The 12,973-nt window shown below is 34.1% G+C and overlaps 1 protein-coding gene across 1 annotated transcript; it reads right to left on the bottom strand.

The window, feature by feature from the left end:
• Positions 1 to 2,134: 2,134 nt before the first annotated feature.
• Positions 2,135 to 12,959, bottom strand: LOC106116436 (myrosinase 1). The gene is made up of 11 exons (XM_013310278.1): positions 12,853 to 12,959; positions 10,449 to 10,555; positions 9,599 to 9,746; positions 7,139 to 7,305; positions 6,680 to 6,940; positions 6,221 to 6,309; positions 5,602 to 5,749; positions 4,039 to 4,205; positions 3,583 to 3,735; positions 3,060 to 3,151; positions 2,135 to 2,277 (listed from the first exon to the last, which is right to left on the bottom strand). Exons 1-11 carry the CDS (start codon positions 12,879 to 12,881, stop codon positions 2,136 to 2,138), a joined length of 1,503 nt encoding a protein of 500 aa, XP_013165732.1. The 5' UTR covers positions 12,882 to 12,959; the 3' UTR covers position 2,135.
• Between the last annotated feature and the right edge of the window lie 14 nt (positions 12,960 to 12,973).

Below are 12,973 nucleotides of genomic sequence, written 5' to 3'. Positions count from 1 at the left end.
ATAAGATATTTTACAACCGACGAAACGACACAACCAATTTTGACGGGGCTTTTACTGGAAAGTAGCCTAGTTGTAGGGGAGTAACTTAAGCTATTTTTTTTTAATTTAATGCGCTGATGAAGTCACAGGCAACCGTTAGTATTAAATAAAATATCTTAATTAACTTTTTTTACACTTAATGTATAATTTTTTTACTGACGCAACACATGTTAGCATTAGTTGTCTCTTTTTTTTTTCTAAGTGACAGAGAGGGACAGTTCATATTTTCGAACAAAGAATCTATGGTACTCCACGTCTTTTCGGACATGCTGTATTCTTATCTATTTATCTTTATGATCATGTTAACTAATTACATTTTTTATCTGTGAATATATTTTTTAATAATAAATAAGTCTTTTGTAACATTAATTCCCATCGTAATTATTACATCAAAAGAACAGGTACAAAAAACAAAAAAGATACTTAATTACAGTAGTAGGCCCACTTTAATATCTTTGCACAAATTGGCCAGGTTCGCCCGGGATACCACAGAAGACAGGCGTGAAGTGGAAGCAATTCCGCGTTTCGACATCAGTCGAAGGCCTAAAAAACTCATCAGAGTGTGCGTCCCGGAGGCCTTATTTTAGTCCTCTTTCCCTTCTCACCCTTTCTCTTATAAGGAAAGAATGGCAAGTAAAGGTGGATTTTCCGGATGCATAGGAAGGGAAAATATTCTCTTTCTGTGCATCCCTTCCTCTCTCGATCAAAGGTAGGCAACGAATCTGTAATCTTCGATTCGCTATTTCAGCGATTTCTGGCCGTATGCTCGTTTGCCACCTAATAATATAAAAAAAAATTACAAAACACTTAATTTTATAGAATATTTTCAAACATAAAAAATTGTCCGATTAGTTATTGTTACAATTCATTTTGTGTGAATTTATTGTTTTTTCCAAGCGCACTTAGGGTTGCCAACATTCAACAAAAGTACCCGAACAACAGCAAAAAAGACCAGTCTCTCGTCAACTATAAACTCTTTGCTAGATAAAAAAAAAACTGTCTATGATTGACATGTGTTTAATAACTCACATTTATATACTAATGGACAGGATATAAAGCGTGGCATTTAATGTATGTTTGATTTTTTGCCATTATGGTTTGTCGGTAGCATTATCTGTGTTCGAAACTCGAAGTTTGAATAAATATATAATTTGTCGACGGTAATTTCAATTTGATAGCGTCGTGGCTCAATCTGCAGGTCCTGGGTTCGAATCCCGCCATGTACCAATGTGTTTTTCGATTTCCGATTTACATATATTCGACGTTCTTACGGTGAAGGTAAACATCGTGATGCAACCTGCACATATCTGAGAAGAAATTCGAAGATATGTGTGAAGTCAACCAACCTGCACTTGGCCAGCGTGGTTGACTATGGCCTAATCACTCTTAACTTAGGGTAGGCTCCGAGCCCCTCGGTGGGGACGTATAGTGAGCTGTGAGTGATGATGATGATGATGACGTGACTTATCGAATAATACTTAGTCTAGAGGAAAGACCACAAAAGTGAGACGTGTCAAACTGTAAGCCTTTTTCTGGCAAATTTAATATATTTAAATAAAAGTAAATCGAATACAAATTCTTCTCTTATGTTTATTGTTTGTTATTATATTTATTTTTAATTTTTATCCACTACATTTTCCCAAAATTTAGGATTTTTTTCATTATACTGGTATTCCTTTCCTAAATATTTCTAAAGTGACTTAACGGATCTTGATGAAATTTGACACAAATGTAGAACACAATCTGGATGAACACGTAGGCTCATTATTAATTTTCCTAGCTCAACTTCCACGCGGAGGAAGTCGCGTGCAAAATCCAGTATCGTTATTATTAATACGAATATTTGAATGGATGGATGTATTTATGGACATTAGTTACCATTATACCATATTGTTCGTTGTTGAAAAATCTGGATGAAATTTAGAAAAGTGAAAGATTTCAGTCTGAAATTAATCAAGTAAGCTCTATGCTTATGTTAGGATATAGTTTACGACAAACGAACGACGGGATTCGAACTCTCGATCACGTGATTGGAAATCCGTACCCTTAACCATTGGGCTATTGGCGCCAAAACAACAAATAAATAAAACAACAATTTAAAGTTCTTCTTTCATATATTTATCAGATACATCATACGAATGACTACGTATTACATCTTTGTAATATTTGGCGGAAGCTCGCGGAGTCCGCGGTCGCTTTGGATCCGTGAAGTCTACTTCATACAGACCGAATTTTGTACTGGAATAAGAGATAATTTGCAATTATGAAAACAAAGCAGTACAACAATGCAATATTACAATTGTTTTAATATACAATGTTAAGAGAGATTAAAATATAATAAGAATAGAGTGGACATTAGGAGCACATTGTTATAAATTTTTTAAGCACAATCTTCAGTACTGTTTTTTTCATAACTCTTAAACTTGACAACTGACTCTTTACCAATGGTACATCTTTTTGTGAGTTCGGTTTAGTTCATTATGTCCCTTCTATCCATATATATGTCTATGTTAACCCTTAGTAGCCTGATTTACATGCGAACGTGATTTATTTGATATAAAATAAAACAATAATGAAATTTGTTTTTTTTTAATTTCTTTGGAAAGAATATTATACAACAGTAAAATAGGTACAGCCAACCTATAAAAAAAAACTAATAGTAATGTGAACATTCGGTTTAAAAGATTGGTATCAAAATTGAAACTCTAGGCTACTAAGGGTTAAATGTGTTTTTAAAAATGGCAGTACTGCGATGTGTACTGTATACTGTGTTAGGGTAGGTCGAGGTGGGCGACCGCCCAGGGCGCCGGGCGTACAGGGGCGCCACAGGGGTTAGTGTTGGAAATAAAAGGTCGCTGCGGCGCCTTATAACATACCCTAAATTTAGAAAATTTTCACCGACACACACAAAAAAGGGCCGCAAATAAATCGCCCAGGGCGCCCTATAATTGGAACGTATGTGGACCTACATTGCTATCTCTTCTCTATCTCCTTAATATTTATATACTTTGACTACTTACATATATCCGTCTGTCCACTCAAAGTTATCCATCAGCGACCACGCGGTGTATCCAGTCACGTTTACACCGTCCTCGTTGATCGTCAGCCACATCTAGATGTTACAAATGCATTTTACACTGTACTAGCTGTCGCCTGCAACTCCGTCCTCGCGAAATTAAAAACTTAATTAGTCTATGTGTTCTTCCAGACTACGTCAACATCTATACCAAATTTCATCAAGGTCCGTTGAGCCGTTCCGGAGATACCTTCAAACAAACATCCATCGATTCGTATAAACTTATTTTACTAATATTATAAATGCGAAAGTTTAGTTAGATGGATGGATGTTTGTTAGAAGGTATCTCCAGAACGGCTTAACGGATCTCCACAAAATTTGGCATATATAGAACATAGTCTGGCTGTACACATAGGCTACTAATTAAGGTTTTTTTTATAATTCCGCGAAGTTGGAGTAGCGAGACAGTTAATAAATCATAAACAAGGAGTTTTTTTTAAATATCTTGATGCACTTCTGACTAATACCTGTTCTAAATGATCTCTATAATATTTAACTCTGTCGACGTCATTCAGACCAACTTGTCCTATTGCAAGTCCATTTTCTGTTACGAGTATTTCAATATCGCCGTAATTATTCTTTATCCATTTCATCATATTCCTAAAACCGGGCGCATTAATCTGTAAAAGTCAAGAAAATTAATTTTATCTTACTAATATTATAAATGCAATAGTTTAGATGTATGGATGTTTTTAGAAGGTATCTCCAGAACTTTGGAAGAACACGCTAATTCAGTTTGTTTTTTAAATTCCGGACGGACGGAGTCGTGGCCGAAAACTATAGAAAATAAAACATATATATAAAATACTACGCAATATAAATTTGTCTAAAAAGTAGGAAAAAATGTTTTGAACACCTGATTTTTTAAATCGTTTTTTTAAGTCTAAAGACTGTCCCGAATATATCTATTGATGAAAACATACCCAGAACCAAAATGTATCAGTTTTCTTCCAAGTAGGATGTATTTCGAAAGCTGCGTCCAGTTCCACAGCTCCAGAGCCAAGAGGCCAAGATCCTATCACATCCCCGGGTCTGGACTTACGGACTTGACGTGACGTATAGTAGTTAAAACCGTAGAAATCGTATGTACCTGACAATAATAGTTATCTATAACTGACAAGGATAGATTAAAAATCTAAATTAATTAATCTTTTTTTTAATTGATTTGTAAATAGTATCCTATACGAGACTGTGTGTGTGTGTGTGTGTGTGTGTGTGTGTGTGTGTGTCGATTAAAAGTATACATACGTGCATTTAAGAATTTGTAGTCAGTTTACACACCCCCCTCCCTCCTCTATCGAATCGGAAGAAACTAATTCGAAATTCTAAAGTACAGTTAACAGAGTCAAAATCGACTTCGTTTTTTTTTTTAAATAATCGAACCACATGTTTGGAATAAAAAAGAAGTTATTTTTATGCCAAGTCATTGGCTGGTGGGAACTCCCTTTTTAAATTAAAAAAAAAAATCATAACGGCATCATCAAAACATGTTTGACATATAGATAATTAGCAAGCAAGAAAAAATAAATGATTATTTATTGCCTATAATTATGAAAATTAATTGTAATTATAAGGGAAGAGTAGATTAAAATATTTAAATGTTTCGACTAGAGATATTATCGAATAGTAAACAACTTATATCTAGTTCAAAACCTGATTACTAAGTACATAGAAGAACACAAACCGTGAGACATTATACTAAATTGATATATAAACACGGCTAAACACTCACGTATATTCGTCCGGTGGCAGCACCGACTAGTTTCGAGCCCATCGGGGCCCTTCATCAGGATGAGTGATACTGATATTATTTCGCGGACGCGACCCGTCGCTCACTTGAGCTCGCTCAGAGTGGGCTCGAAACTAGTCGGTACTGCCACCGGACGAATACACGTAAGTGTTTAGCCGTGTTTATATATCAGTTTTGAATACAAACCGAATAACATAAGGGAACATACCCATACTACGTGACCTATTTTTATAGTTTTTTCGACCCCTCCCACCCCTCGGTGACCACTCGTAGTAAATGCTAAGGTACCCCCTGCTAAGGTTTTACGTAATAATTCATAATTATGATTTTAAATAATTTCACATGCAAAAATTGAAAAAAAAAATTTGCTCATACTTTTCTTTATAGCATAAGACTGCATGCATTCTTAAATTACTAGTGAATTATGTATTTTGAAAAAATAAAAGTAACGACTACGTGACTAAAATCTGAGCCCCCCTCCCCCCACTCCTGTGACTGATCGTAGTATTTTAAAGACTCCGCTCCCCCCCGCCCCCTAAACATGTCACGTAGTATGGGTACGTTCCCTTAGTTGAGCTGTATTGAACAAATATTTAATTTGAGTAGGCACTTTGGAAATAAGAGTACTCTATGGCCCTACGTGCCAACTTAAGTAAACATGTCTAGCAACTAGAAAGAAAAAAACAAGTTTTTTTACAAGTTATAAAGATTGAACCAAAAACAATAACAACAATACCTTTAATAAATTCAATTTCATCTTTAGTGAATGGAGGAAGTCTAGAACGTTGGTGACCTTCTTTCTTACTCTTTTCTGCGATTAGTTTTTCTATCTGTGGTGGCCATCCACCCTCTTTTGTATAGATAGCGTGGGAGTACATACCCGCCTGTAAAAATATTTACGTATATTAAAATGCTGATTGATAAAGAGGACAATGTTTTTCGTTCGTATTTTTAGACTTTATTAATTAGAATCCTTTGGCGCGAATGACTTGCTTTCATTACAAAGACAAGTGTCAGAATGATTAGTGAGGGGACATAAACGTTGATGTTTTAATAAGGCTAGTGTTGGGCCAGTTCAACGGCAGAGTGTCGGATTTCCTTCTTATGCGATGTTTAAATGGATGTTTAGGTGCATAGTCTGAAAGAACACATAGGCTACTTATTGTCTTTTAAATTATGCGCGGACGGAGCCCTAGGCGACAGCTAGTATATAAATTTGTGACGGCTTAGAGCCTACATAACTGTTGCGATTTTAACGCGTGAAATATCATTCGAATTTTCTTCTTTTTTGAAGAGTCAGAGTTTTTTAATTAACAAACTATAATTTATTAAGAAAATTAGCTTTGAAATCTCACCATGTATTGCCTTACTAGTTCTGCCAAATCATCATATTCATTGGAAGCGCCCTCTATCCAGAACAACTGGTTTGTAATCCCAGCTTTGCCTGACAATGCAAGAAAGAAGATTACTAAAGATCACCAAAAAAATGTCAAAAGTCTCACTAATTAAAGTAATAGCAAACGCTACAAAACATTTTTTTATTTATATAGATATATTCTAGTTTCGACAAAAAATAACCTAAAAATATCGTTTAAAAAAACATACTGAAACAAAATGCAGTAAAAAGTAACAAAATAACATCTTGAACAAACAACCGCGAAAGTAATAAAATATCCTTTCTTGAAATGTGTCTATTCTTTACAATTATTGATATTTCGGAGCCGATGTCGGTCTGATGTCAATGACCTATTTACGTTTAAGGTTGTCCCTAGACCGAAACTGACCTAACCTAAAAAGTTAAACTATAAACAAACCATGATATTTAGGCTTGAACTCTTCATCATATATTCTCCAAGCTTTAGCATGAGCTAATAAAATATTCTTATTGCATAAATAACTCGCAAACTCCGGATCCTTGATACCGGGGGCGAACTGCCCAGTATTATAAGCAACATCACATACAACAATTGGTTCATTTATCGTCACCCAGGTCTTCACACGATCACCGAATAGTTTATACGCTATTCTCGCGTAGTCCGCAAACCAGTCCACTATGTACGGATTAGCCCAGCCACCTACAAAAATATTTATAAAGAATTAATCTTCAAAAAGCATGAAACAGTAGAGAAGAAAACTAAGTGCACTTGTTGCCCTTTGTTAAAAAAATAGCAATTATTTGTATTTACAGAATTGCAAACAAAAATGTTGTTTAAAAATATATTGGTTACTTTATAAAAATATACAATGTCAATTATATTTTACTTTTAACTCACCCAAATCTTGCAATCTCTGTGGCAAGTCCCAATGGTATAGAGTGACGACAGGCTGTATGCCTTTCTCTAACAGTCCGTTGATAAGATTGTTGTAATAAGCTTTGCCATCTTCACTTATTCTTTCACTCGTACCCGTTGGTAAAAGTCTTGGCCATGACATCGAGAATCTACAATAAATAATGTAGTTGCATATTGTACACCAAAAGAAACAAAAATTAAAATATTAAAATCTAACTAATTTTTTAGTTGTGGATATTGAGATGGCTTTTTGTTACAAGTTGTCTCCAGAACGTCTTAATGGACCTCCGGAATTTAGTACAGATAAACACAGTCTACAAGAACATATAAGCTACCTATAATCCAGTATAATAAATAATAAACGATAAAGTGTTGTTGTTTAAGGAAACCTGTCAAAATAAAATAGCAAAGGTGCGTTTGTAAATTATGTGAAATTATATTTTGATGAATATTGATTGTTTGTATTTTTAGCTATTAAATCTTTAGATAAATTAAAGCAAACAGATAAATTATTATATAAATTGTTGTTATCGGTCATTAGATAACGGCCTATCTTTAAGTACCTGATGTAGTACATTTTAACGCCAACGGTACAAACCGACAAAAAAGTTATTAATTACTAAATTATTAAGAGAAATTAGGCTCCATTTAAGTAAGAAAAAATTCCCAATAAATTTGTAGCATGCTAACCTAAATAAATCAAGTATCTCTGAAAAACCGAGAACGGGACCATATTTTTTTTATAGGAGAAGTGAGCAAACGAGCAACGAATCGCCAAAATAGTAAACTATCTTAAAAAATTAAACCTCTTTATAATTTTAAAACCTTAAAAGTATATCACGTATTTATAAGTTGTTTAGCCAAAAAATATATATCGAAAAATAAAGTCATACTTCATGAATACGATATTTTCCGTTGCTTGTAACGGATATCAAATTTTTTAGGTTATTTTTTTATTTCACGCCCATCAAACAGCTAATAAATTCTTAAAGTTTAATTTAATCCATACTTTAGTATGGATTAAATGAAACTAAACTAACATTATAAATGCGAATGTTTAGATATATGGATGTTTGTTAGAAGGTATATCCAAAACAGCTGCATGGATCTCGCTGAAATTTGGCATAGATGTAGAACATAGTCTGGAAGAACACATAGACTATTAATTAAGTTTTTTTAATGCGCGTACGAATAGACGGAAGACAGGTTAAACAAAAGTCTGAAAGCCGTGACGTGTAACTAATCTGGCATTATTATACTATATTTAATTCTAAGCGTACATTTAAAGGAAAACTAATTACATATATATTTGGTTACTACCCAAATATAACAGCATAAGAAGTTGTTTAAAATATTGTGGTTCTTAACTTATTTTAGCTTTTGAATACATTTTGAAGAACAAGCATAAATATTAGTTGCCCGCGAATCCGTCCGCGCGGAATAAAAAAAAACTTAATTAGTAGCTTATGTGTTCTTCCAGACTAATTTAGCCCTCTTTCCCTCTTCACCCTTGGTCTTAGAAGGAAAGGACAGGAAGTGGAAGTGGACTTTCCGGATGAGAGGATGCATTGGAAGGGAAAATATTTTCTTTTTGTGCATCCTCTCATGCGTCGATTAAAGGTAGGCAACGCATATGCGATTGCGTATGTCTATGGGCAACGGTCACTTCGTTATTTCAGCGATTTCGGGTGGCCGATTGCTCGTTTGCTACCTTTTGATATAAAAAAAAGACTATGTTCTACATCTATGCCATTAAGCAAGATTCATGCAGCTGTTTTAAAGATATACCTTCTTACAAACATCCATCCATACTTCAAAAACTCCTGCCTAGTAACCGGGACGTAATTTATTTTTTATATACTTAACTAAATACATATTTATATACATATGAACTTTTTTAAACAAAACATTTATTACCATATATTTCCTAAATCTTTGTAATAGTAATTATTTAAATTTACGTTTTAACACATCTACATCTAACAATTAATTAAAATTACTTGAATTTTAATGAATAAATCATGAGATTAACTTTTAAAAAAACCTCAAAAATACGTCTGATCGTTTTAATTCAAAGTAACTAATATTTTTGGTCTACAGCTACGATTCCGTCTGCGTGGTATTAAAAAAAACGTATTATAGTAATTAGGTTATGTGTTCTTCCAGACTATGTTCTATGCCAAATTTCAGCAAGATCCGTTGAAACTTTTTGGAGATACCTTTAAACAAACATCTATCCATCCGTCTGGATGGATTTAGAAAGATTCCATACATTCAAACAATCTCATTTACATTATTAGTAAGATTTCTTGTGAAAAGAATGGATGGTTTACACTGTAGGTCACTTTTCCACTAAGAATTAGCCAAACAGTAGCCATGAATAACCGCATGTCACCAGAAGCGCAAAAAATTTAAAAATAAATTTACTAGCTATTGTATCACCTGTAGAAATCCAATCCCAGTTCCGCAGAAATCCTGACATCTTCCTGCCAGTTGTGGTAGGAGTCGCAAGCAACGTCCCCATTGCTGCCGTCAGTAATCGCGTCAGGATTATCATGTACAAATCTATCCCAGATGTTCTCACCTTTATCTGCAACAATTCCCATATGCACGAAACAAATTTTATTACTGCCGACCCAATGATAAAAGATCTTTTGTAATCTGATTTAGTTTTTTTTTTATTATTCACCGCGTTAAAGCGTACGTGACAATCCGTTTTAAGTATTCTGTCAAATATTTCATACGGTTTACGACAAATCCGATGCATTTACCGTTTTACCAATTGGCCAGTCATGGTTACTGCACTTACCGTGGGTTTGTGAGGCCAAAATCGCCCTTAAAAACATATTGTTATCCCTTTTTTGTCAAAGATTTTGGTAGCAGAATCCCACGGATAGATACGATATGAGCGTCAGTGGTACAGAACTTAAGCAATTGACTTGTTATCTGCAGTTCCTGGGTTCGAATCGCGCCGTGTACCAATGTGTTGTGTGATTTATCCGACGTTCTTACGATGAAGGAAGACATGTCATAGACATAGACAGTCGTGATGTAACCTGATATATTTACAAAGAAATTCAAATATACGTGTGAAGTCAACGCGCACTGGGCCAGCATTGACTATGGTCTAGTTACTAACTTAGGGTAGGCTCCAAGCCAAGGGGAGTCATATAGTAAGTTAGATGATATCAAAGGTCAACTGCAGTTCGTCTATCACTTAAAGTGCTCTGTTTGTCGATTCCTTAAGGCTTTGACTAAATGTTCTTAATAATATAAACAGCAAATTACGAACCGCTTACGTTCCATCCACCTTCTATTTGATAAGAAGATGTAGCGGCGCCCCATTTGAAGCCGGGAGGGAACTTGCGGATTTCACCGCAGACGAGGCTCGCTAGCGTACTGTAAAAAGTTTCTTTACGTAAATAATAATAATCAACGTTTGTTTGTTTGTTCCTTGTGTATACTGAACCATTTAAAAATGTTATTAAAACTTTAGCAGGATCAGATTTTTCAGGACGACAGAGATCTTTAGAGGTCTTAAGGATTTTAAAAACAAGATATTCAATATTTAAAAGAATTGAATATGGGAAATTGATTGTCTTGCATATATTACGTCGTTATTCCAAAAATAAGATTTTTTATCTATGCATTTATAATCCTAGTTACTATTTCATTTTTTTTTGTTCATTCCATAAGAATTGGGATGTACACAGGCGTCGATGATGATGGTGTTCCTGCCGCTCGTTTGCTCCTTATAACAAAATGGGCAAACGAACGGCGGGAACACCGAGGTGATCAACGACACCCATGAACATCTACAACACTAGAGAAACTGTAGATGCGTTGCCGGCCTGCAAAATACGCTAAGTTGGATTAGTTTGGAAATATCGCCAATGGATATTCAACAACGCGGCTGTGAGAGGAATAAAGAAAACCCCAGTATTATAGAACGCTAGCAATCCAGCTAGTACCTGGCGTTCTGCAGAGTCGTCCAAAAAGTTCCGCAGAATACTTCTTGATTAAAAACTTACGATGTAAATACATTCAGGATATTGTAATACATAATTACTGTAAACATCAGATAACACAAAACGTTATGTAACTAAGCAATGATTTAAAACCTTATCATTCTTTTTGATATTATTATCAAATTATTTACTTAGCTACAGGATCGATAACAACTCGGTTAGGGGACGTACCCATACCACGTGCCCACTTTAGCAGTCTTTAAAAGACTACGGTCAGTTACAGGAGCGGGGGTGTGCTCAGGTTTTTGTCACGTAGTCGTTAGTTGTTCTTTTTCATAATACTTAATTCACTAGTAATTTAAGTATGCATGCAGTCTTTAAAAACTTAGAAAAAACTAAAAAAATAGGTTATGTAGTATGGGTATGTTCCCTTAGTGGGATTGAATTATATTTATTTATGCATTTTTTTACCCAAACGGAAGAATTTTTTTGCAGATGGACATATCCAAGAAAGAGAAGGGAAAATACTTCACCCTGCAAACTTTAATATCCTTTTACTGTTTGCCTTTGCCTGCATATCAAGAGAAATCTCAACGAAGATTTTCAAATTTCTAGGCCTAGTAATTTATATTGCATGTTGACATAAATATCTTTATATATATAATTCTTCTGTGAGTGTGTATGTCACTGAACTTCTCTCAAACGACTGGACCGATTTGGATGGAATTTATTGTGTGTGTTCAAGGGGATCTGGGAATGGTTTAGATTCACAATTTTGTCCGCTGGACAATGTTTTTTTAATTAATTTTTAATTTATTAGTAGTTGTTGATTTTGGAATGTTGTTGTTGAATGTTTGTTTACATTGGATGCGACAGACGGCGCTACCATCGCAGTGTCAAATTTTAAATAATATTCGAATTTTAATTTTTTTATTTTAATAGACAGGACAACGTCTGTCGGGTCCGCTAGTAGGTATATAGAAAATAGATAAGAAACAATTCTCTATCTTGTTATCATTAATACGTATACGATATGACAGTTCAATATGTTTGGGCACATATTTTGACTGTTAATACGTTTTGGAACTGAAAATTAAAGAACATTCTATTTATATAAAAATACGATGGCTTTCAAATAAATTGGATGCTACAATTTTGTTAATTGCTTGTTTATTTTTGTTATATTTATTGCTTTTCGTTGTTTATCGTACGTTGTTTCATATATAACCCCCGACATACCACACAATCAACCCTGTTTAAAAAAACATTGATAAGTTCTGGAGGACTGATAACAGATTTTGGTTAAATATTTATCTACACTTATTAAGGCCAAGTATAATAATTGTTTTTAATTAATTTTCATGAACACTCATCAGTAAACTACCCTTATTTCAAGAGGTACAGCATGTACTACTCCATACAACTATCAGCCGTTATATCTGAATTCAAACTCTTCTAACGCATGTCCTCTTTCACACAATCCAACTTTACTCATCATAAATTAAGATCTAAATATTACGGCACGTTTTATAGAAGTTCGTGAACTCTAAATTGTTGAAAAATAATAAAATATAACAGTAAATATAAGTTTAAAAAATTCAAACAATACAGTATAAAAATTTAATAAAATTCTAATAAAATCTACAAGCGTATTAAGAAGTGATAAATTGCGAAATATTAAGTAATTCACGTAAATAGTTGTCGAATTTTTATCACAATTAAACTTACCAAAAGACGACCGCTCTCGATGCTACCATTTTGTACACTAATTTATAAATTTTTATCACACAATGCAATGTGTGCCAAAGAGATTCAAATTGTTAATGTAGACATAGAAGGGGCATAAGTA

The sequence above is a fragment of the Papilio xuthus genome, unplaced genomic scaffold (genome assembly GCF_000836235.2).
Source record: "Papilio xuthus unplaced genomic scaffold, Pxut_1.1 DF827756.1, whole genome shotgun sequence".
In the NCBI taxonomy this organism is placed as follows: domain Eukaryota; kingdom Metazoa; phylum Arthropoda; class Insecta; order Lepidoptera; family Papilionidae; genus Papilio; species Papilio xuthus.
Note: the sequence above shows the minus strand (reverse complement) of the source record. Positions and strands in the feature narration are given on the sequence as shown.

Bases quoted from the DNA above. Each gene is read 5' to 3' on its own strand.
- LOC106116436 (XM_013310278.1), bottom strand. From the start codon at position 12,881: ATGGTAGCATCGAGAGCGGTCGTCTTTTG. The intron at 6,941-7,138 runs GTGAGTTAAAAG...ATATTTTTGTAG, and splicing joins ACAGAGATTGCAAGATTTGG to GTGGCTGGGCTAATCCGTAC. The intron at 4,206-5,601 runs GTATTGTTGTTA...TATTATTGTCAG, and splicing joins TGAAATTGAATTTATTAAAG to GTACATACGATTTCTACGGT.